Raw genomic sequence first — 25,262 nt, 5'->3', positions numbered from 1 at the left:
ATATTTAAAAAACATATGCATGATATATACTGTGCAAAACAAGTTTAGCAGATCTGTAGATCTTTATTTCTTATAATCACGCAATCGATATCGATAATATTCTGAGGATATAGTGTTATCAAGTTTTTTTGTCTTCAGTTGTATTGGTGTGAAACACCCCTGACATTCTTTCTGGATAACTGAGTGTTTCACATGTTGCACACATAAGTTGCCTGAATGCACATGAAATCATTGTGTCCTTCCAACATTGACACAACCTTCTGAAGTATACAAGAGTCAGAAAGAGTACTGCTCAGACATTAATGTGTATACCGCACCGTTACTGCATCTGAAGTAACGTGAACAGCAAACTGTACAAGTTACCGACAGACCTCGCCCCAAGCCAACATGATTATCAGTATTCGGTGACGCAATCAGGACATCACGGGCATGAAAGTTTGCAGCAATCTAGGAACCAACATCATTGCACAAACTGTCCATAGCCATTGCACCCAGCATATTTACATGACAATCCTCTTTGCATCCAATATCTTCCCGAGGCAAGGGATTGAACTAACTGTTAAAAGTCCAGTTTCAACCCTTGCAGAACTAGGCTGGAATTTCTGGGCTATAACGAGTTATGTCCCTTCTATTCCCCTCCTATTGTCCAATCAGATTCCACCTCTCATGTCACTTGCATTTGCTTCAAACAAAATGGCAGCACCTGGTGAAGACGATCTCATTGATAATTAAAAAATCTTTACTGTAATAAAATGGGTCTTACTTTATGTGCATCAATTCACATGAGCACATTGATTAAAAACATGAAAAGAATATATATGTTGATGCCAAATTGATGGTACACATGCTTTGCAAATCCTGCAATCAACCGAAATCTACATGGCAGTTTACGAACTGGATGTCGATTTTGTTAGGCAATTTTGATTGGACTATGCATAGACTCGTTAGTCCAGCCTAAATATAACTTCATAATTCCAGCCTAGTTCGGCAAGAGTGGAAACTGAACTCCCATAGTCAGTTATCTCCCTTGCCTCTGGAAGATGGCAGTACAACATCCGAGGTTAATACATTTGCTGAACTTTCTTTGCCCTGTATAGTTAGACAGGCTAATAATGTTTACTCATCTTTATTGTTTTACTGATCATGATAATGGTAGATGCCAATATAGATATTGTCAAACCTTAACCACAGATGCCACTGTGGGGAAATCTTGTACAACCACGCTGGCTTGAGGAAAACAACGAGACAGAAGAACATGGCCACCACTCACTTGGAGTTTGCCCAATCCTTTCTTGTACCTGCAGGTAAGTTGTAACCAGTGCTCGAAATAACTTTTTGCCTGCTAGCCAAATGCCAGCGACTTTTAGTTGGACTAGTAACATTTCCGTGAAGTTTGCCTGACAGTCTTGATGAAAATTCTGGTCAATACGTATTTATTTCTACGAATCATGCCGTCATTGAATCTCAAAGTCTGTTGTCATTTTGTTTTTATATCGTAGTAGTAAACATTTTTTGCTGTACACTGATTATGACTGGTATGCATGTTTGTTTGTTTGTTTGTTGTTTAATGCCGCACTCAACAATATTTCATCTTTATGACGGCGGTCTGTATATAATCGTGTCTGAACCATACAATCCAGTTATTGACATCATCAGCATCCAACCACACAATTGGTATACAATGACATGCATCAACCAAGACAGCCAGCTTGACCACCCGATCCTGTTAGTTGCCTCTTACGATCAGCAAAGTCGCTTTTTACGGCAAGAAAGGGTTGCTGAATACCTATTCTACCCCGGATCTTCACGGGTCTGATATGCATGTACATACGTTATTAGCAATACCTGTGAAAGTCTAAGAACCACCATAAACGTCAGACAAACGTATGGTATCAAGCAGTCAATGAGGTTGATGATTGTTTAGCGTAATGGTCTCAGAACACACAATACATGTAGGTTAACACAAAATATATAGGCTGTATTCATAAAGTTGGGGTAGCAAGATATGACGAGGCCTTTCAACACATATTTCTTAACAAGCCCTTCTGGCCAGTGAACTTCGGCAACTAATTCATACACCACTGAGAAGTAGCTATTATTGTTGGTGCACTATTATCAGTGCATTTACCTCGATATCCCCCTATGATGGGGCACGGGTGGCGCAGTCGTCTGTGACACTGCAATCCTCTGTGTAGAGTTATTTTCTGCCTCTTAGACATGGCAGAAACCTGGGACTGGGAGTTGGAAGTACGGATTTGCCCTGATTAGTTTCTACTTTTGTCAGCATCTTGTCTGTGCCTCTAGCTTTCCTTTGGGCTTTCCTCACACATCAAACAAACGTACTGTGATATAACTGAACTCACTCACTTACTCGATCGCACGCACGCACGCACGCACGCACGCACGCACGCACGCACGCACGCACGCACGCACACACACACACACACACACTGAGCAGGTCCAGATAGATCTCTGATGTGGGCACATGACCATCATCTGTGATAAAAGGGTGACTTGTGTACCATATTTTTGGTACATACATGTACTTAAGCATGTTGAGTATAAGACAAGTATGGAGAACAAGAACTACTTTGTTCGGTGTTATTGGTAATTTGTTTTAGGTTTTGATAAAAAATTAAAACTTGTTGTCTTTCCAGCTTTCCAAGAGCCTTAGGGCACCAGGAACTTTTCAACAGCCAATCTAAAATCAAATAGTTTAGTTGATATTTTGGATGCATTAAATGTTTTTCCTGTTTTCAGAATATGCGGATATAGTAAAGAATGAACGAGCGAAGCCGCCGGAAGACATGCCGAAGGTGGCCTGGAATGCAGGCAAAGCTATTCAAACATTTACAACCAACGCTTTCGGAAAGATTTCGTTTGACATCGAACAGATTGGAGGCATGAAGCCTGCCAAGGTAAAACTGTGATAATTTATGCTGTATCTCGAGCTTAACCGTTTTAAATATATTTCCTCATGAAAATAAGGCCATGTTATTTTGATAATTTATCAGGTGGTGTGAATAAGTTACAAGATTATGAGGAATCGTTTTCAGTAATAGATTGTGTTATTGATGCAATAAAACTAGTTATCACAATCCCATAAGTATGTATCCAAGCAGGAACTACTTTTCATTGCATTCAGATGATTTAGCACTATGATAATTGGGGCGGTTCACTCTGGTGTTGTATTCATATGCGGTGTCTAAACATCTTCAAGACATGATTAAATCTGCTGAGAGAAGGTTTAGGTCAAGCAACATTGTTCTACATAGTTGTGCATGTCCTGATACTGTTTGATGCTGCCGACAGCAATATTTATTCCTTTATTCTGATACTGTGAGTCTGTTCAACCAAACAGTCTGGATATTCAGGGCAGCAAATATTGCTATGAACTTTGGCCCAAAATTTCGAAAATATTACAGGTGCTCTTAAATAATTGTTGTTATAGTGTAGCTCTTTGAGCATGCGATTGTGCATCTTCCCTGAGGCAAGGGAGTTTACTGACTGCAAAGATCCAGTTTCCACCCTTGCAGAATTAGGCCGAAATGTCTGGGCTCGATTGTAGCGCAATCAGTGGCTAGTACAAGTTTTGTCCCTTCTTTGTCCCTCGTATTGACGAATCAGATTCCACCTCTCATATCACTTGCATTTTCTTCAAACAAAATGGCGGCACCCAGTCAACATAATCTGAGCGATAATCAAGATCTGTTGTTATGAAAAGGTCTTACTTCGCTAAGTGCATCAAATCATGTGAGCACCTTGATTAAAAACATGAAAAAATTGGAAAATATATGTTGACGCTTGCTTGATGGTACACATGCATTGCAAATTCTGCGATCAACCGAAATCTGCGCAGTAGTTTATGAACCGAATGTTGATTTTGTTACTCGAATTTGATTGGACTATGCAAAGACTTGTTAGTCCAGCCAAAATAAAACTCCATAATTGCAGCCTTGTTTGTCAAGGGTAGGAAAATGGACTTTTATAGTCAGTTAACTAACTTGCCTCGGGAAGATGGCGACTGTGTGGAATATAGCGCAATATAGATAGGCCTATTGTTGATGTTGTTGTTGTTGTTAATGGATATACATCTTGTTCTGTTACAGTACATCCGAGTGGCTTCCACAGATTCTGAGAAGCACGTCCTGGAGATGATGCTGAAGTATTGGAGAATACTGGAACCAGTTCCACCGAAACTTGTCATCTCCGTCATAGGCGGCGCCAAGAACTTCAAACTGGATGGGAGAATGCGGGACACATTTAACAGTGGTCTTATAAAGGTAAATGAGCTTTACATGCTATCATGTTGCAGTCGTAACCAATTACCGAACATTCCAAAAATATCACTGTGGATCGACTTCGGACTTAGCATCCTTGTAGGGAATCGAACCTGGGCATGATGAGCAAAAGGCTGTAACCACTAGGCTATCCTACCATCTTCTTGTGGAACATATTGAAATAACTAGGTAACATATAGACGTGAGTATCATGTTTCATGAACTATTGGGGGCAGTAGGGTATTCCTCCCTAGAGAATTGTGAATGTAATTTGAATACACATGTGCATGGAATCGTGTCTTCAAGACACTTTTTATTTAAATTTTAAATTTTATTTTATTTTCCTTTTTTTATTTTTTAAAAATTTATTTCTTATTTTCTTATTATTTTATTTTATTTATTTTATAAATTCTATCCTAGGCTGCCAAGACCACATCTGCATGGCTGATCACGTCGGGGTTCAACATGGGGGTGATGAAGGCTGTGGGCCAGGCAGTCCATGAGGGCCAAACCTTCCAGTGGGACAATGACAGGATGACCCACGTACTGCGCTGTATTGGTATAGCCCCATGGGGCTATGTGAAGGGCAGGAACTTCCTGGAAAGTTCAGATGGAAAGGTAAGGATATGTTTTGTCACTTTCAGGAAAATAATGTCACAAAATATTGTAGATTCTGGGTCAGAATAGGTACCTGTATCTCAAGAGCTGAAGGTATGTCACAGTATTATGCTGATTATATTGTCTGATCACTCTGAGGTCATTGGTTTAGTTGTTATAACCTGATAACTATAGTCTGGAAGGAATCACGCACGCATGAATATGGTGTTAGTGTTGGGCGTCTCAACGTGCGTGATTCCCGTGCACCCTTTCAAGTTGAGTTGATTGGTTCAACTGTGTCATATGGCCCTGTGACGCAGGTGTAGCATTATGCAGATGGCTGTTACAATGAATGCTCGTTCCACCCGTGACGAACAGGTCTGGTTGTTGATGAAATATAGTGATAGCTAAATAGACAGATTTTTTATTCATGCACCGATTGTCTTTAAATGTAATATCCAGTTATGTATGACTGTTTAATAATCTCATACCAACTTTGACTGGAGTAGGTCCAATAGTTTTTCAGATATTGTAGTAAACGTCGGTACCTTAAATTACCTTCCAGGCTATAGTGGGATAGGGATGGAATATGGCTGACTTATCTTTTTACATCTTTCCGAGGCAACTGACTGTAAAATTCCAGTTTCCTCCCTTGCCTAACTAGGCTGCAATAATGGAGTTACAGTATGGCTGGACTAATGAGTCTATGCATAGTCCATTCAAAATTGCGTAATGAAATCAACATCTGGTTCATAAACAACATGGATTTCATCATGCAGATTTTGGTCGACTGCATGATTTGCCAGAAGTGTGTACCGTCAACTGGGCATCAACAGATATGTTTCAAATCTTTTCATGTTTTCATTTAAGGTGCTCACATGATTTGATGCACTTTGTTTTATTACAACATATATCTTTATCATCGATCAGATCATCTTAACAAGGTGCGGCCATGTTGTTTGAATCAAATGCAAGTGATATGAGAGGTTGAATCTGATTGGACAATAGGAGGGGCATAGAGAGAACATAACTCGTAATCGCCACATGGCACTATGATCGAGCCCAGACATTTCAGCCGAGTTCGGCAAGAGTGGAAACTTGACTTGTAAGAGTCATTTAACTCCCTTGCCTCAGGAACGTGAGCTTTGTACAACATTTCTTCTTCTTTTTAATGATTGACTTCTGCATGAAAGTCGCTAAATGTCCTGTGCATGACGATACACGTGAGCAGAAAGGGAATTCCCTCGACTGTAATATTGGGATTCCCCGACATTCCGAAGTAATAAAAGTAGTGCGCCTCAGTGGGCGTTGCTTAAGTTTTTACATTCATTGGGAAATGAATGCAATAACATGTGACCTATTCAGCTAATCAGAATACAGGAATTTCAATGAACACAACGAAAATTTAATTATTTTTGAATGGTCATCAATGCTGAAAGTAGGGCTGATATATAACCGTGATAACAGTGTTTTATAACTATGTGTATCTTACACCAGGGTAAGTTCAACGCCCACTACAGGACCAGCAACACCATCCTCCACGGTCAGCCCGTCCATCTCAATGCTGACCACACCCACTTCATCTTCGTGGATGATGGGATGAGGAACAGGTACGGGGGAGTAGCGGACTTTCGGGCGAGGTTCGAGGAGAACATCATGTCATGTGAGTGGCTTGTTCCTCCCCAGATGTTACTGTACAGGAAACTGTCGCCTGAAGTGAGCTGTGAATATTGAATATAACTCATGGTGAAACAACAGTTTGCTTTTATTGATGTATGTGGTGAGATGAGGTGAATCGATGGATCGCATGGATCGATGCTCCTGATGTCAATCACTTGATTGTCTGGTTCAGAAATATTTACAGACCGCCGTCATATAGCTGGAATATTGCTGAGTGCGGCCTTAAACAAACAAACAAACATACACTGAAGCTATACCTACTGTTTGCATCTGTTTCCAGCGAGGGGCATCCCTGTGGTGCTGGTGGTGGTGGAGGGTGGACAAGATGCCCTCATGGATGCAGGCACATCTTTGAAGCAGGGCATCCCTGTTGTGGTGTGTTCAGGAACTGGCAGAGCAGCTGATATTCTTGCTTATGCATTTAACCATACAGTCAAGGCAACCAAGTGAGTCACTATACATTTACCCATATGTTTAAGGCACCCATGTGAGTCGCTATGCATTTACCAATATAGTTAAGGCACCTATGTGAGTCGTTCTACATTTTCCCATATGTTTAAGGCACCCATGTGAGTTGCTATGCATTTACCCATATGTTTAAGGCACCCATGTGAGTCGCTATACATTTACCCATATGTGTACGGCACCCATGGGAGTTGCTATGCATTTACCCATATGTGTACGGCACACTTGTGAATCGCTATACATTTACCCATATGTGTACGGCACCCATGTGAGTCGCTATGCATTTACCAATATATTTAAGGCACCCATGTGAATCGCTCTACATTTTCCCATATGTTTAAGGCACCCATGTAAGTCGCTCTACATTTTCCTATATGTTTAAGGCACCCATGTGAGTCGCTATGCATTTACCCATAATTTCAAGGCACACATGTGAGTTGCTATGTATTTACCCCTATGTTTAAGGCACCCATGTGAGTCGCTATGTATTTACCCATATGTTTATGGCACCTATGTGAGTCGCTATGTATTTACCCATATGTTTATGGCACCCATGTGAGTCGCTATGCATTTACCAATATATTTAAGGCACCCATGTGAGTCCCTATGCATTAACCCATGCAGTCAACACTTGCGTCCACTTTCATTCATACGTTGAAGGCAACAACGTGAGTCTCTATACATTCAAAACAAGTTTCTGTAGTTTAGCTGACTTTTAGATCACTAAAACTGTCAGCCTAAATGAACATGTATTTCCGATAATTGTAAATATCTGAAGCATGGCATGCAGTTTCCCACCAACACATCACCTGAATTCTTTTTAGAGGTCCTCAAAATTCCTAATAGCTATGGCTCATGGAGTTGTCATGCAACCTTTAGCGCTTTCATTGTATGAAGTTCATAATTTCATGACAGTAAATTCATTGAAACTTTACCATTGTATACAGACTACATTATACAGCAAAGTGATGAAAGTGTTTTATTCATGTTATACTTTCCCATGAGGGGTCCCTGTAACCAGCGCGTATATATACTACTCAAAAGAAGTTAAGGACCATGGCATGACAGGTTAACTATTGTAATATGAAAAAATATATGCTACTCAAGAGAAGTTTAAGACATGATTCTTTCATATTACTATAGTTAATGTGCCATGGTATGACAGATTCACTATAGTTATATGAAAGAATTGGGTTGTCCTTAACTTCTTTTGAGTAGTATATTATCAATTGTAGTTATCACTGTTATTCCTAATGCAATCTCATTAAAATCAGATCTTTGTTCTCGCTGCCGCTAAACAAAGATCTGAGGACATCCCATTAGGGGTCATGTCAGACCAACCTTTCGCGAACTCTGACCGACCAATGGAATTACTGACAAGAAGTTGATATTAGCCAATCAGAAGGCAGCTTTCTCGTGCTTTACGGCACTAATTTCAAATTGGCGACTACGCTTCGAAACATATTTTGACAAATTCTTGCTTAAAAATTTGAAACCTGAACAAAAGAACATTCTCAAATGGCTAATATATGGTCTAGATTGTATAGATTAAGTCGTTAAGCCCGTAACTATCGTTCGGAATACCCCGTTTTAAAGTTTTCGAGGCTGCATCCTTAGAAATCACATTCTGACTGTCACTTTCATGATCTGGTAAGTGACGCTCTGATTAGTCGAATGAAAGGTCGTTCTGACGTGAACCCTAATGGGATATCCTCAGATCTTTGTTTAGCGGTAGCTAGAACTAAGATCTGATTTTAATGCAATATGTTTGGAAATACAACAAAAAAAAAAGTCTATTCATCAATGGTGTTCACCCTGCATATACTTGTCTCAACAGTGGAGAGCGTTTCATGAGACAAAAACACCTGAGAGTCCTGGAGAACAAACTGTTCACAGCGTATGGGAAGTCGTGGGGCAAGAAGGCGGACACTGAGAGTGTCAAGTACATGGAGATTGTCAAGGAATGTTGTCAGTACGAGGAGAGGGTAGGTTGTATGTAGAGCGGTTACGAGTCCAAAGTTACTACCCGGGTACCCAACCCCCTTTACCCGACCCTACTCGGGGCCTGCTGTAGGTCTCAAGAGATGGGTTCAAAATGTCCGATTGGGAATAGTTTGACCACAGCCTTGGCAAAATGTATATATATAATACTCTAATAAAACAATCTGGTCATGCATAGACTGAAGTTTGATTCAAGCACATAAAAGTCAGAAGGAATGGGTGCATAGTCAGAAAGAAATGTATATTAGTGACTTGTAGTGTAACCATGGAGTTCTAGATCAATTTTGACATTAAATATATCATGTGATTAATCACGGGTCCGGGTAGTCCTATGGGTACCTGGGTCCTACTCAGGACCCACCTGACCCGAGTTACCCGGCCCAGCCCTAGTTGTATGGTCATTGTGCATCTGAAATAATCTCCTTGGAGTGGTCTGATGCCATAATGTAAGTCAATCTATCGCCCATCTGAACTGGTGAAGCCAAGACTCTAGATGTAAAGTCATAACGATATGGAGAAAAAAAGCAAGTTAGAAAGGAATTTATTCCTGGTTTATGGTTATCGTGTGTGACTTGCACCAAGGGATGGGAGTAGTGCCGCACCGCTCTTTAAACTGATGTCACTGCATTGTAGTCTCATTGTGAGAGCGGTGGTTTCTTCCTTGACCACATCATACCAAAAGATGTTAAAAGATGGTACTTGCCGGATGGCACCTGGCAGATGTCCAACACACTGTGACTGCAGTAAATGAGAGACAGAAATATTTGCAGCTGATTTGATGGTGTGTAGTCATGCCAGTTACGCATTGCTATTTATTCCATGTTACTATTTTATTAAAGTTATTTCAGTCAAATTTGATTCTTAAAGTTTGTAGATTTGTTTTGTTTTAAAATTCTGGTGGATTTAGATATTGTAAATACTCAGTCTGAATTTAGATTTCTTTTGCAAATTTATTGCGTCAGTTAGGACTCATGTCAAACCGTTTTGCGAATTTATATATCAGGGAATTATTCCATCAAACAGGCAGGAATTATGCCTCCTGTAAAACTCCGGGATGAAACGCCATGATTTGAGTGAAATATTTTGGCAATAAAACCAGTTCACTCACCAATGGTGGTATGCCTGACCATGTAACTAGGTGCTGTATATGTTGCTGTGCAATCATCAGCAAATCATTAAAACATTTGGATGTATTTTTAATTTTCATGTAGTTCAGTGACCATCATTATTGTTTCATAAATTACAGTTGCAGTAAATTTGTCATTTCAGATCATAATCTTCCCAATCAACAAGCATGAAGACCTTGATCTAGCCATTTTGTCAGTTCTTTTGAAAGGTAAACGTGACTGATAATTAATGTGAAACATGGATTGTTGTATTTCTTTTTGAATTGAGGACATTAATCTAGAATGTTATATGCTTGATGCATTCCCCTTCTCCATGCTTGTTAATCAAGTACCACAGACCACAACCGTTTGTATACAAGAGACAGTAGGCCGTTTCGCGTAGTGCTACATCTGCAACTGTTAACACATTCAGTCACTGGTTTGTCTGGTCCTGATGAGCTGGAATATTGCTGACTATTCATTGAACAACACACACTCACCATACTGACTGACTGACTGACTGACTGACTCACTTACCATGCTGACTGACTCACTTACTTACCATGCTGACTGACTGACTGATTGACTCGCTTCTGTTTGCAGCTGGAGGTGGAGGTAAGGCAGGGGGCAACCATCTGGACCAGCTGAACCAGCTGAAGCTGGCCTTGACATGGAACAGGGCGGACATTGCTCAGGAGGAGATCTTCCGGGAAGACGTCAACTGGTCACAAGGTACGCGGGGTATAAGACCTGCAGATAGATTCAATAGTGCAGGATTCTGAGGTAGGACGCCATGGTTGTTGTCCTGGGGCCTATGTGCCCATGCAGACAGATTCAATAGTACAGGATTCTGAGGTAGGACGCCATGGTTGTTCTGAGGCTTATGTGCCCCTGCAGACAGATTCAATAGTACAGGATTCTGAGGTAGGGCGCTATGGCTGATGTTGCAGGGTTTATGTGCCCATACAGACAGATTCAATTGTAAAGGACTGTGAGGTAGGGTGCCATGGCTGATGTTGCAGGGTTTATGTGCCCATACAGATCGATTCAATAGTACAGGATTCTGAGGTAGGACGCTATGGTTGTTCCAGGGCTTATGTGCCCCTGCAGACAGATTCAATAGTACAGGATTCTGAGGTAGGATGCCATGATTGTTCCAGGGCTTATGTGCCCCTGCAGATCGATTCAATAGTACAGGATTCTGAGGTAGGACGCCATGGCTGTTCCAGGGCTTATGTGCCCATACAGATCGATTCAATAGTACAGGATTCTGAGGTAGGACGCCATGGTTCTTCCAGGGCTTATGTGCCCATACAGATCGATTCAATAGTACAGGATTCTGAGGTAGGACGCCATGGTTGTTCCAGGGCTTATGTGCCCCTGCAGACAGATTCAATAGTGCAGGATTCTGAGGTAGGAAGCCATGGTTGTTGTCCTGGGGTTTATGTGCCCATACAGATCGATTCAATAGTACAGGATTCTGAGGTAGGACGCCATGGTTGTTCCAGGGCTTATCTGCCCCTGCAGATCGTTTCTATAGTACAGGACTCTGAGGTAGGACGCCATGGTTGTTCCAGGGCTTATCTGCCCATACAGATCGATTCAATAGTACAGGACTCTGAGGTAGGACGCCATGGTTGTTCCAGGGCTTATGTGCCCATACAGATAGATTCAATAGTGCAGGATTCTGAGGTAGGGTGCCATGGCTGATGTTCCAGGGTTTATGTGCCCATACAGACAGATTCAATTGTAGAGGATTGTGAAGTAGGGCGCCATAGTTGTTCTGAGGCATATTTGCCCTTACAGACAGATTCAATAGTACAGGATTCTGAGGTAGGTCACCATGCTGGTGTTCTGGGACTTATGTGCCACTGCTTATTACTGTTTACAAAGTGAAAAAGTTCGAAGAATCATGATGATAAATAAAATCTCAGGTTTGAGTTTTTTATATCAAATATCAAAAGATACTCACATGAGAATCTCTATTTGTCAGCAGTAGGGCGATAAAGAAACTAAAACATATTTGGGAGGGGGAAGTCATTGCATATATATTGAGTAATTTATTTTATTTCATCCTGCAGAACATTTGATGGAAGCAATGACCATGGCCCTAGAAGAGAATAAAATGGACTTTGTGAGGCTTATCCTCAATCAGGGCATAATCATGCGGGAATACCTCACTGTACACAGACTGGAGAGTCTCTATAACAAGGTGAGTACTTGGGCACAGACTGGAGAGTCTCTATAACAAGGTGAGTACTTGGACACAGACTGGAGAGTATCTCTAACAAGGTGAGTACTCGGACACAGACTGGAGAGTCTCTATAACAAGGTGAGTACTTGGACACAGACTGGAGAGTCTCTATAACAAGATGAGTACTTGGACAGACTGGAGAGTCTCTATGACAAGGTGAGTACTTGGGCACAGACTGGAGAGTCTCTATAACAAGGTGAGTACGTGGGCACAGACTAGAGAGTCTCTATAACAAGGTGAGTACTTGGGCACAGACTGGAGAGTCTCTCTAACAAGGTGAGTACTTGGGCACAGACTGGAGAGTCTCTATAACAAGGTGAGTACGTGGGCACAGACTGGAGAGTCTCTATGACAAGGTGAGTACTTGGGCACAGACTAGAGAGTCTCTATAACAAGGTGAGTACTTGGGCACAGACTGGAGAGTATCTCTAACAAGGTGAGTACTTGGGCACAGACTAGAGAGTCTCTATAACAAGGTGAGTACTTGGGCACAGACTGGAGAGTCTCTATAACAAGGTGAGTACTTGGGCACAGACTGGAGAGTCTCTATGACAAGGTGAGTACTTGGGCACAGACTAGAGAGTCTCTATAACAAGGTGAGTACTTGGGCGCAGACTGGAGAGTCTCTATAACAAGGTGAGTACTTGGGCACAGACTGGAGAGTATCTCTAACAAGGTGAGTACTTGGGCACAGACTAGAGAGTCTCTATGACAAGGTGAGTACTTGGGCACAGACTGGAGAGTCTCTATGACAAGGTGAGTACTTGGGCACAGACTAGAGAGTCTCTATAACAAGGTGAGTACGTGGGCATAGACTGGAGAGTCTCTATAACAAGGTGAGTACTCGGACACAGACTGGAGAGTCTCTATAACAAGGTGAGTACTTGGACACAGACTGGAGAGTCTCTATAACAAGGTGAGTACTTGGGCACAGACTGGAGAGTCTGTATAACAAGATGAGTACTTGGACACAGACTGGAGAGTCTCTATAACAAGGTGAGTACTTGGACACAGACTGGAGAGTCTCTATAACAAGGTGAGTACTTGCACACAGACTGGAGAGTCTCTATAACAAGGTGAGTTCTTTGGCACAGACTGGAGAGTCTCTCTAGCAAGGTGAGTACTTGCACACAGACTGGAGAGTCTCTATAACAAGGTGAGTACTTGGACACAGACTGGAGAGTCTCTATAACAAGGTGAGTACTTGGACACAGACTGGAGAGTCTCTATAACAAGGTGAGCCCATCTGTCCTAGTTATGATCAGTAAGGGTGTAAGGTACAGTAAACTGCAGTTATAACGAACTCAAAGGGACTACTAATTTTAGTTCGTTATAACCGTAGTTCATTATAAGCATATATACAGCATAACTACAGCAAATAGTCGGGACCAAAAAGTAAGTTCGTTATATCCGTCAGTTCGTTATAAGCGTGTTCGTTATAACTGTAGTTTACTGTATTACCAGTATATCAGTAATTGAGGTTCATTCTTTCCATGATGCGTATCACAATATTATGTTTTAATGCTTGATATATTGGGTGATTTCAAATAACTTTTTTTACCATGTGTTTAATGTTATACACATGCCAGATACATGTTCCTTTGAAATGTTTCTGTTATTCAAAATGCAAGTTGGCATTCAGGACATCTTGTGGCAGTGATGTCACACCAAGTCATCACTGTCCCAGAACATGCATCCGTGTGTAATTATTGAATGAGTATACATTATATGCTGTTCCAGCATCTTGTTTTGTTCCATTTTTGAACTTCAAATCCTGCATTGATGTTTCAAATTGCTTCTGAATTCAAAATTTTGAATTATACAATATATTGCGATACGTATTGCAATACAGGCTTGTGCATTGCAAAATATTGGGATACACTTTAAACATCCAATACCCATCCCCAAACTTACACTTAAAGTCTTCAAAGAAAACGATAGGAGTTTTGAGGTATATGGTTCCAGTAATCATGCTCCGTGGGGGGTTCTGTTTGGAGTTGGTACCCAGCAAACTAGGCTGGTATTGAGAGGCGACTGAATGGGGTGGTGGTCAGGCTCAGTGGCTTGGTTGAAGGCCGTCCTTGTACCCTGATGGTGTGGATCGTTTCTCTGTCAATGTCAATATCACTGGATTTTCTCGTCCAGACTTGATTATTTGTAAGCTGCCGTCATATGGTTGAAATATTGCTGTGTGCAGCTTTAAACAACACATGTACACACACACACACACACACACACACACACACACACACACACACACACACACACACACACACACACACACACACACACACACACACTAACACACACACACACTAACACACTAACACTAACACACTAACACTAACACTAACACACTAACTAACACACACACATTAACTAACACTAACACACTAATAAAAGAGAAATAAGAACATAATATTTTTTGGCCTTGAGTATGACATTAATGCAATCATACATTGATTTTACACACAGATTCCAAAGCATGGCTACCTCCGTCCACTGTTGACAAGATTTTCAAAGAAGACTGATTTCTGCTTGAGTGATATTGGCGCGTTCCTGACGAGGCTCCTTGACAAGTATGATGACGAGAAGTTCCAGGAGGGTGACACACAGAAGCTGGCCGTCATCAGTCAGTCATCCAGTGTCCGAAAACCCAAGATGATGATGGAATCTACAGACACAGATGATATCGAGGAAAAAGATCAGTTCAAGCGGCCATACAAACAGCTGCTTATATGGGCCATTCTCATGAACAGGTGGGTAGTTTTTTCCCTAGTTAAACTGATAAGTGAAACAGAGGGTTGGTAATTATTCCACCATGAAGAATGCTTGATTTTGATGGGTTAAAATGAGGGTTCCTTTTTGCTACGGAAATCCCTTTTCACACCAAAAACGTGTGCATGAATAAATCGATAGCTGCCTACATATCAATTCATAAAAAATGGCTGCCGATCGATCACCCATAGGAACTGTAAAATGTATTGATATGTCGTCTATTAACCCTTGGTCTTTAATACAAGCCAGGTCTCTAATACATGCCGGATCCATGGCTCTCGCGAAATTACCTCTTATTTATACATTTGAAACCTCGTGTTAAAGCGCTCTGTTCCAAATTAAAATAGGAGGTATCTACTTTACTGTAGGACTACATCAAATTTCAAAACACATTAGGTTTATCTCCTAATTCTACCTTGAATGTTGAACTTGATTCTGATTGGCCAATCAGAGCTATCAAATTGCAATAACAACCTCTGATTTAAACAGCCGATTTGACAGCTGCATCCCAACATTTATATATACAAGTATCGGTTACAAAATGGAGGTATCTAATCTGCAGTGAGACTATATCAAATTTCTGTTTTCGGTTAAACATTGTCACAACATCAACACTACACTGCCCACTGTTTGTGCATGAGTTCACTATGGTGCTCTGTGGTACTCATTCATAATATTGTTCCAGCTTTAAGTGTTTAGTTTATACAATTAAAGTAGGTACAAATGGTGCATGTACAACACCATACGAGAGTGAGAGGATTAATATGTAACCTTTCTTATGCTCCTGTGATGTGTCACAGATTCCTATTAAGAACTAGGGGCGGTCGGGTAGCCCAGTGGTTAAAGCGTTCGTTCGTCACGCCAAAGACCTGGGTTCTATTCCCGACATGTGTACTATGTGTGAAGCCCATTTCTGGTGTCCCCGTCGTGATATTGTTGGAATATTACTAAAAGCGTTGAAAACCATACTCACTCACTCACTCAATATTAAGAATTACAAACTACCTTGTGGCCAGTGAATTTACTTTGGGAAATAAAACTTTTTTTTTTCTTTCGCTTTGGAAATCATTAGCGTATTCCCACGATTTTATCAGGGAAGTTTATGAATGGTGTAGATTGTTTTGTGTGTTCCTGCCAGGGTCGACCTTGCTCTCTTCTTCTGGGAGATGGGTGAGGAGCCTATATCAAGTGCCATCGCCATCACCAGGATCTGTCAAGGCATGTTCAAGAAGATCCCCAAGTACCAAACGAAGATCCGACAAGACTTTGTGGAGATGAAAATGTAGGTGACGGTGATATGTGTTCGTTTGAAGTATACTTCAGCTGTAAACCTTGAAGGCCCTGCGCTGTGTGGCCATCTTGACCTAGTTGGGTCTTACAGCTGCTTAATGTACCTGCTGAGTTAGTGAAGACTGAACTTTATGCCTTTGGATACCGTTCTTATTATCAGCCCACGATGCAATTTAGAAAGTGGTCAAACGTAACAAATGATATTTTGGGATAACACTTTCTTAGTAAAGCATAGATTCTAGTACTTTTTTTGGGTTGAGTCCCATCCAGGAATCGTGGGCTTCACCAAAGTTGTGAATGTCTAAGACCTGAATCCCTTCTGGCTTTCTTCCCACATCAAGCTGACACACTGTGATATGACTGATGCTCTTCAAATCAGCATTAATAAAAGGATAATTAATTTTTATATGATCAATAACTAATTTTCTGTGTCCTGGTGTAAATGGGTGTGATGATAGGCTCTGTACAAAGCATTGTGGGTGTGATGATAGTCTCTGTACAAGGCATTGTGGGTGTGATGATAGTCTCTGTACAAGGCATTGTGGGTGTGATGATAGGCTCTGTACAAGGCATTGTGGGTGTGATGATAGGCTCTGTACAAGGCATTGTGAGTGTGATGATAGGCTCTGTACAAGGCATTGTGGGTGTGATGATAGTCTCTGTACAAGGCATTGTGGGTGTGATGATAGGCTCTGTACAAGGCATTGTGGGTGTGATGATAGGCTCTGTACAAGGCATTGTGGGTGTGATGATAGGCTCTGTACAAGGCATTGTGGTGGGTGTGATGATAGGCTCTGTACAAGGCATTGTGGGTGTGATGATAGTCTCTGTACAAGGCATTGTGGGTGTGATGATAGGCTCTGTACAAGGCATTGTGGGTGTGATGATAGTCTTTGTACAAGGCATTGTGGGTGTGATGATAGTCTCTGTACAAGGCATTGTGGGTTGTGATGATAGTCTCTGTACAAGGCATTGTGGGTGTGATGATAGTCTCTGTACAAGGCATTGTGGGTGTGATGATAGTCTTTGTACAAGGCATTGTGGGTGTGATGATAGGCTCTGTACAAGGCATTGTGAGTGTGATGATAGTCTCTGTACAAGGCATTGTGGGTGTGATGATAGGCTCTGTACAAGGCATTGTGGGTGTGATGATAGGCTCTGTACAAGGCATTGTGGGTGTGATGATAGGCTCTGTACAAGGCATTGTGGGTGTGATGATAGGCTCTGTACAAGGCATTGTGGGTGTGATGATAGTCTCTGTACAAGGCATTGTGGGTGTGATGATAGGCTCTGTACAAGGCATTGTGGGTGTGATGATAGGCTCTGTACAAGGCATTGTGGGTGTGATGATAGTCTCTGTACAAGGCATTGTGGGTGTGATGATAGTCTCTGTACAAGGCATTGTGGGTGTGATGATAGGCTCTGTACAAAGCATTGTGGGTATGATGATAGTCTCTGTACAAGGCATTGTGGGTATGATGATAGTCTCTGTACAAGGCATTGTGGGTGTGATGATAGTCTCTGTACAAGGCATTGTGGGTGTGATGATAGTCTCTGTACAAGGCATTGTGGGTTGTGATGATAGGCTCTGTACAAGGCATTGTGGGTGTGATGATAGTCTCTGTACAAGGCATTGTGGGTGTGATGATAGGCTCTGTACAAGGCATTGTGGGTGTGATGATAGTCTTTGTACAAGGTATTGTGGGTATGATGATAGTCTCTGTACAAGGCATTGTGGGTGTGATGATAGTCCCTGTACAAGGCATTGTGGTGTGATGATAGTCTCTGTACAAGGCATTGTGGGTGTGATGATAGTCACTGTACAAGGCATTGTGGGTGTGATGATAGTCCCTGTACAAGGCATTGTGGGTATGATGATAGTCTCTGTACAAGGCATTGTGGGTATGATGATAGGCTCTGTACAAGGCATTGTGGGTGTGATGATAGTCTCTGTACAAGGCATTGTGGGTGTGATGATAGTCTCTGTACAAGGCATTGTGGGTATGATGATAGGCTCTGTACAAGGCATTGTGGGTATGATGATAGTCTCTGTACAAGGCATTGTGGGTGTGATGATAGTCTCTGTACAAGGCATTGTGGGTGTGATGATAGTCTCTGTACAAGGCATTGTGGGTATGATGATAGGCTCTGTACAAGGCATTGTGGGTGTGATGATAGTCTCTGTACAAGGCATTGTGGGTATGATGATAGTCTCTGTACAAGGCATTGTGGGTATGATGATAGTCTCTGTACAAGGCATTGTGGGTGTGATGATAGTCTCTGTACAAGGCATTGTGGGTATGATAATAGGCTCTGTACAAGGCATTGTGGGTATGATGATAGGCTCTGTACAAGGCATTGTGGGTGTGATGATAGTCTCTGTACAAGGCATTGTGTGTGTGATGATAGTCTCTGTACAAGGCATTGTGGGTATGATGATAGTCTCTGTACAAGGCATTGTGGGTGTGATGATAGTCTCTGTACAAGGCATTGTGGGTGTGATGATAGTCTTTGTACAAGGCATTGTGTGTGTGATGATAGTCACTGTACAAGGCATTGTGTGTGTGATGATAGTCTCTGTACAAGGCATTGTGGGTGTGATGATAGTCTCTGTACAAGGCATTGTGGGTGTGATGATAGTCTCTGTACAAGGCATTGTGGGTGTGATGATAGTCTCTGTACAAGGCATTGTGGGTGTGATGATAGGCTCTGTACAAGGCATTGTGGGTGTGATGATAGTCTCTGTACAAGGCATTGTGGGTGTGATGATAGTCTCTGTACAAGGCATTGTGGGTGTGATGATAGTCTTTGTACAAGGCATTGTGGGTGTGATGATAGTCCCTGTACAAGGCATTGTGGGTGTGATGATAGTCACTGTACAGGGCATTGTGGGTGTGATGATAGTCACTGTACAAGGCATTGTGGGTGTGATGATAGTCTCTGTACAAGGCATTGTGGGTGTGATGATAGTCACTATACAAGGCATTGTGGGTGTGATGATAGTCACTGTACAAGGCATTGTGGGTGTGATGATAGTCTCTGTACAAGGCATTGTGGGTGTGATGATAGTCACTATACAAGGCATTGTGGGTGTGATGATAGTCTCTGTACAAGGCATTGTGGGTGTGATGATAGTCTCTGTACAAGGCATTCTGGGTGTGATGATATTCTGTATGGTATTGTCCCTTCTGCAGCATGTTTGAGAAGCTGGCGATGCTGGTGCTGGATGAGTGCCACCTGGTGGACCCCAGCAAGGCCATGATGCTGGTGGAGAGGAAGTCCCTCATCTGGAGCAAGATGTCCTGTCTGCAGATGGCTGCCTCCGCCAATGATCAGGTGAGACATTGTCTCAGTGAGCGAAGGCGTCCAAGTAAAATATGAATGTAATGTGAGCTGACTGTGTAACCATGTGGGGATCTGAGGAGCTGTCCATCCCCCGAGTTTGTGAGAAGTGAGGTCTGTTTTGGCCAACGCTTTACCCACTAGGCTGCCCCACCGCACCTAAGATAAATGAGAAATAGATATCATAGGAAAATATTTTATAAGATAAGTAAGCATGTGATTCATGTGGCTTTGGTGAATTCCATGTGAATAGTGTGAAAATTGACTGGAATGGAAATGGGTGGTAAAAATGTGTGACTGTTACCATGGTTACTTGAGAGTCTGGTATCATGTATGGTGTTGTAAATTGAGTCGCAGGAAGAAGTTGCATAAAAGTTACATAAAAAAGAAGATTAAAATGTCAATGAAATAAGATCAAACGCTAAATAATTTGGCTTCTTGAAAACGGATATGCACATAAAAAATGGACTTAATTTGTTCTGAGTGTGAAAACTTTTTCAAGATATCTTGAACACAGCAACGATGGTTTATCTTGGCTAGACTAGGTTATACGCCAGCTGTTATGGTATATAACACGTCAACTGTACTCTTGTTTACAGTGGCTGAAACAACATTCCCTCACTGACTAATAGTGTGAGAACTCCAGGGGGATTCTGGGTTAGAATAGGTCCCCAGCCAAGGGTGGATCCAGCATTTTTAAAAGGGAGGGGTCCAAAATATCAAAATCATCTCACAGATAATTTTACTGCCAACAACACCCCCCCACCCCCACCCCCCCCACCCCCCCACCCCACACCCCACCCCCTCTGGATCTGCCTATTCCAGCAACCTCTGCTGGTTGTAAGAGGCATGTTCATGGACCAGGTGGTCAAGCTTGGTTGATTGCGCGTCATTGTAGACTGACGGCAGAATATTGCTGAGTGCAGCGTTGAAAAACAAAAGCAAACGCTGATAGTAGTTCTTTCCTCAGGTATGGGGGTGTTGGGGTAGCCTAGTGGTTAAAGCGTTGGTTCGTCATGCCAAAGACCAAGTTTGATGCCCCACGTGGGTACTATGTGTGAAGCCCATTTCCCGCCGTTATATTGCTGGAATATTGCTAACAGTCGTGAAAAACCATACTCACTCACTCACTCATGTATGAATGGAAATGTTTCAGGCTTTCCTGTCGTCCGTGGCCTGCCAAGACTCCATCAACACAACTTGGAAACATGGAATCCTGTCCAGCTGGAAATATGTAAGTCACCTACAGTCTTCTCTTACTTATACTGCCAGTGTTTGTAATGTAGCGTCACAGTGACTGAGTACACAGATGGTGTATTTCATCAAGTAGAGAAAGAAGAAACCATATCTAGTGCTTTTTGGAGAAACTTTGGGACATTAAAAGATGTGAGAAGGTTGTTTGTCAGTGACAGAAATCTAATAATTAGTTTTACATGTCCTAATGGTAGACCTCAACACACATCTTTTCACCAGGTGAACAGGACCCGTGAAGATCCGAGGTAGAATAGGTCTTCAGCAACCCATGCTTGCCGTAAAAGGCGACTATGCTTGTTGGAAGAGGCGACTAATGGGATCGGGTGGTCAGACTTGCTGAGTTGGTTGATGCATGTCATCGTTTCCCAATTGCGTGGGTCGATGTTTATGGAATGGATTGTCTGGTCTAGACACGATTATTTACAGACCGCCGTCATATAGCTGGAATATTGCGGCGTAAAACAAAATACAAACGGACAAAATATGATGTAACTATAATGAATAGATGGATTTTCATAAAGTTCCATTGCTTGTTCCTGACACTATTATCCCTGAAATAATGCCGAGGAGATTGTAGATTTTAACTCACTAACCCACTAAATGACTCGCAGGACTCTCATAACATTTTGCTGTGTTTAGGTATTGATGGGTATTCTCATCCCACCCTTCATCTTCTTCGTGGAGGTGGCCAAGATGGGGGAGACTCGACTATCTGTAGCCCAGAAGCTCCTCACCTTCTACACAGCACCAATGACCAAGTTTGGATGTTACACGGTAAGGCCATTGAATCATGCATTTTTGTTAATTGTTGCCAATCTTTGGTAGCAATCTCATTGTTTATTTGGTGTTCTTTGGTAGAAATCCCTTGTTTATTTATAAGGTACACATTTTGGATGTTAGACAGTAAGGCACTTGAATCATACATTTTTATTAATCTTTGGCGTTCTTTGGTAGAAATCTCATTGTTTATTTGGTGTCCTTTGGTAGTAATTCCTTGTTGACTAATGTACACATTTTTAATTATAGTAAGTTTCATTCAGTACTGTTGAAGTACCATGTCTCTGTGTATGCTTGTTATCCTTGAACAGATGTCTTACCTGGCATTCCTGGCCATGTCTCTGTGTATTCGTGTAATCATTGAACAGATGTCTTACCTGGCATTCCTGGCCATGTCTATGTGTATGCTTGTAATCCTTGAACAGATGTCTTACCTGGCGTTCCTGGCCATGACTATATGTATGCTTGTAATCCTTGAACAGATGTCTTACCTGGCGTTCCTGGCCCTGTTCTCCTTCCTGGTTCTGGTGGACTTCAAAGCTACGCCCAGCGTCGTGGAGTGGATCTGCATCCTGTGGGCTCTCTCTTTCCTCACCGGAGAAACACACACTGTGAGTAGACACCAGCAGTAGCAGCAGTATATTCATACTCATCTTATACACCACATATGAGGAACAGAAGATAAGGCTCCCTTGTTTATGATCCTACTATGTGACGGGGGCACAGGTGGCCCAGTCAACTAAGGCGCCGCAATTCGCTGTGCAGAGTTGCGTCCCTTGGGCACACCAGAAACCTATGATTGTAGTTTTGAATCCCAGTTCTCCCTGATAATCTTTCTAGGTTTGTGAGCACCATACCAAAGCTCGTGGGTTTCACCGAAGTGGTAAACGCCCGAGATCTGCATCACTTCGGGCTTTCCTCCCACATTAAACTGACATGCCGTGATATAACTGGAATGAAACCCAACTCACTCACTCACTCACTACTATGTGACCTTGACCCTGACGTAGAAGGACCAGTTTGTTTGTTGTTTACCACCGCACTCAGCAATATTGAATAAATCATGAACATCGATCCATGCCTTTTACGGCAAGCATGGGTTGCTGAAGACCTATTTTCACCTGTGAAGGGCCAGTAGCAAGACTAGATCCTATTATTCATGAGATAATATTATTTGTGTTAATGACCTACTATCTGACCTTGCCCTTGCAGTTTCTGATGTTCCCGATCCCAACGTGGAAGGGCAAGTTGAGAGACTGGTTCGGCCTCCTGGACAAGATGGACATCTGTAACCTCATCCTGGTCTTCATCGGGTTTGGATTACGCTGGTTTCCTCATTTGTTCTTCAGTGCCAAGATGATCTACTGTTTCAACGTGATTATCTTCTACCTCCGGATCCTGAAGGTGTACACAGCCAACAGCCAACTCGGACCCAAGTTGTTTATGATCATGAGAATGGTGAATATTTAGTTCCTTTCAAACCTTCTTCTGCTTCAGTACTATTGACATAATGTTTTAGCTTGTGTCTATTTTCTTAAGGATTGGGGGAAGGCCTTATAGATCAGTGTTGATAGTGAGTGCATTAGTAATTTAGGTCTCATTGGCATATAGTGATGTTGATAGTGAGGCAATGGATCAATAATTAGCATCTTAAAGATCTCAGTAACAGATCTCCTGGTTTGGGTTGTGATAATGCAGATGCTTTTAACTAAAACAGATTTAATTTGTCAACAGTTGTCATTCTGTAACTAAATTGTACTGTTTTGTTACTCTTGTGTGTCATTCTGTGAATTGATTGTGTCATTCCAGAACTAGATTGTGTTGTTCTGTGAACTGTCAGTGACTTTCCACAACCCTATGGTGTCATCCTGCGATTCACTAGTGTCATTCTTGAACCAGATTTTTGGCATTCTTGAACCAGATTGTGTCATTCTTGAACCAGATTGTGTCATTCTTGAACCTTATTGTGTCATTCTTGAACCAGATTGTGTCATTCACTATTAAACTATGTCGTTCTGAGGCTAGTTTTGGTCATTTGGAACTGGACTGTTTCATTCTGTGACTTGAAGAAGCCAATCTGAGATTCGAATTGTCATTCTAAAATTTGATTGTGTCATTCTGTGATAAATTTGTACCTGTAATTGGAATGTGTGTTTGTGGTGTTCCAGTTGGAGGAGCTGGTGCTGTTTGTGATGATCCTGGTGGTGTTCCTGCTGGCGTATGGCGTGGCCAGCCAGGGTCTGCTCTACCCGCAGCGTAAACCCGACGCAGTCATCCTGAAGGACATTGTCTTCTACCCTTACTGGCAGCTGTACGGGGAGATCTTCCTTGATGAAATTGAGAGTGAGTGGACTCCGGGAAAGATGATTTGATTCTGACTCAACTTGTTTGAAGTACCCAAGTCCTCCCCCTATGTACAATCCTCACGACATGGCTGAAATATTGCCAATGTTACATCAAATTTTAGCTCACTTAACGCTACACAATCTTGAGGAATTCATTTGCTGTCAGACACAACTAGGGCCTAACATGGGAATCAGGTTGTCGAGCCTTGTGTCGGACCAAGAGAGGATATGGAGGATATTCCATGTGTCAAGTGAACTTGTCAAAATGTCTCCTTTCCCCCGGCACGAGAGACCCGTGAAGATTCCAACCCATGCATGCTTTAAAGGGTGACTATGCTTGTCGTAAAAGGCGACTAACAGGATCGGGTGGTCAGGCTCGCTGACTTGGTTGATGCATGTCATCGATCCCAATTGCGTGGATCGATGCTCATGATATTAATCACTGGATTGTCTGGTCCAGACTCGATTATATACAGACCGCCGTCATATAGCTGGAATATTGCTGAGTGCAGCGTTAAACAACAAACCAACCAACCAACCCATCACGAGATGAGAGAAACATGATATTTCACTTGACACATGAAATATCCTATTTATTTTTAACATTTGAGCAGTCTACCAGAAATTTAATTTTTATCATTCCATATTCAAAACCTTGAAACGTTTATTCCCCCAACCAAACATGCAGGGACATTTCACCACCCCTTGTAATTGCGACTTAAAAAGTCCTTCTGAGTTTGCTAAATATAAACAAAAATAATAAAATATATTTGACGTCACCAAAATTCTTTCTCATACAAAATCAACTTCAAAAGAATATATTCTTGAAAGCTATGAAACTGCTGTTGGAAGCGAGGGACTACACGCTGGTCAAGAAACGAAAATGAATGTTCACGCTAGTATGTAACCAAATATTGTTTACAAACATTTCGGTGAATGTTGTTCTTAGGTATTGTAGCATTTCACTGCCAGGATCTTGTGTTCGGGACATGAAATATTTAATGATTTCATTCTTTTTGAAAATGGAAATAATAACGAAAAGAGCGGCAGACTTTATGATGATGCAGGCGGTGCCTGAGAACCAAGACTATTA

General features: G+C 41.9%; 1 protein-coding gene across 1 annotated transcript in view; it reads left to right on the top strand.

Moving 5' to 3' along the window:
* The window catches only part of LOC139452765 (transient receptor potential cation channel subfamily M member-like 2), a 44,880-nt gene that overhangs the window by 5,570 nt on the left and 14,048 nt on the right, over nt 1-25,262 (top strand). The window contains exons 4-21 of the mRNA XM_071234375.1: nt 1,192-1,304; nt 2,761-2,918; nt 4,110-4,283; nt 4,701-4,898; nt 6,375-6,540; nt 6,838-7,003; nt 8,860-9,007; nt 10,293-10,359; nt 10,733-10,861; nt 12,211-12,341; nt 14,859-15,142; nt 16,300-16,443; nt 19,646-19,787; nt 20,950-21,027; nt 21,687-21,821; nt 22,307-22,435; nt 23,037-23,282; nt 23,993-24,167. Coding sequence (XP_071090476.1) covers nt 1,192-1,304; nt 2,761-2,918; nt 4,110-4,283; nt 4,701-4,898; nt 6,375-6,540; nt 6,838-7,003; nt 8,860-9,007; nt 10,293-10,359; nt 10,733-10,861; nt 12,211-12,341; nt 14,859-15,142; nt 16,300-16,443; nt 19,646-19,787; nt 20,950-21,027; nt 21,687-21,821; nt 22,307-22,435; nt 23,037-23,282; nt 23,993-24,167 — 2,783 coding nt within the window. The remainder of the gene's footprint in view (nt 1-1,191; nt 1,305-2,760; nt 2,919-4,109; nt 4,284-4,700; nt 4,899-6,374; nt 6,541-6,837; nt 7,004-8,859; nt 9,008-10,292; nt 10,360-10,732; nt 10,862-12,210; nt 12,342-14,858; nt 15,143-16,299; nt 16,444-19,645; nt 19,788-20,949; nt 21,028-21,686; nt 21,822-22,306; nt 22,436-23,036; nt 23,283-23,992; nt 24,168-25,262) is intronic.

Source organism: Haliotis cracherodii, unplaced genomic scaffold, assembly GCF_022045235.1.
Source record: "Haliotis cracherodii isolate W230 unplaced genomic scaffold, xgHalCrac1.p SCAF_9, whole genome shotgun sequence".
NCBI classification, from domain to species: domain Eukaryota; kingdom Metazoa; phylum Mollusca; class Gastropoda; order Lepetellida; family Haliotidae; genus Haliotis; species Haliotis cracherodii.
The sequence above is the reverse complement of the archived record's forward strand: the minus strand, read 5'-3'. Positions and strand labels throughout refer to the sequence as shown.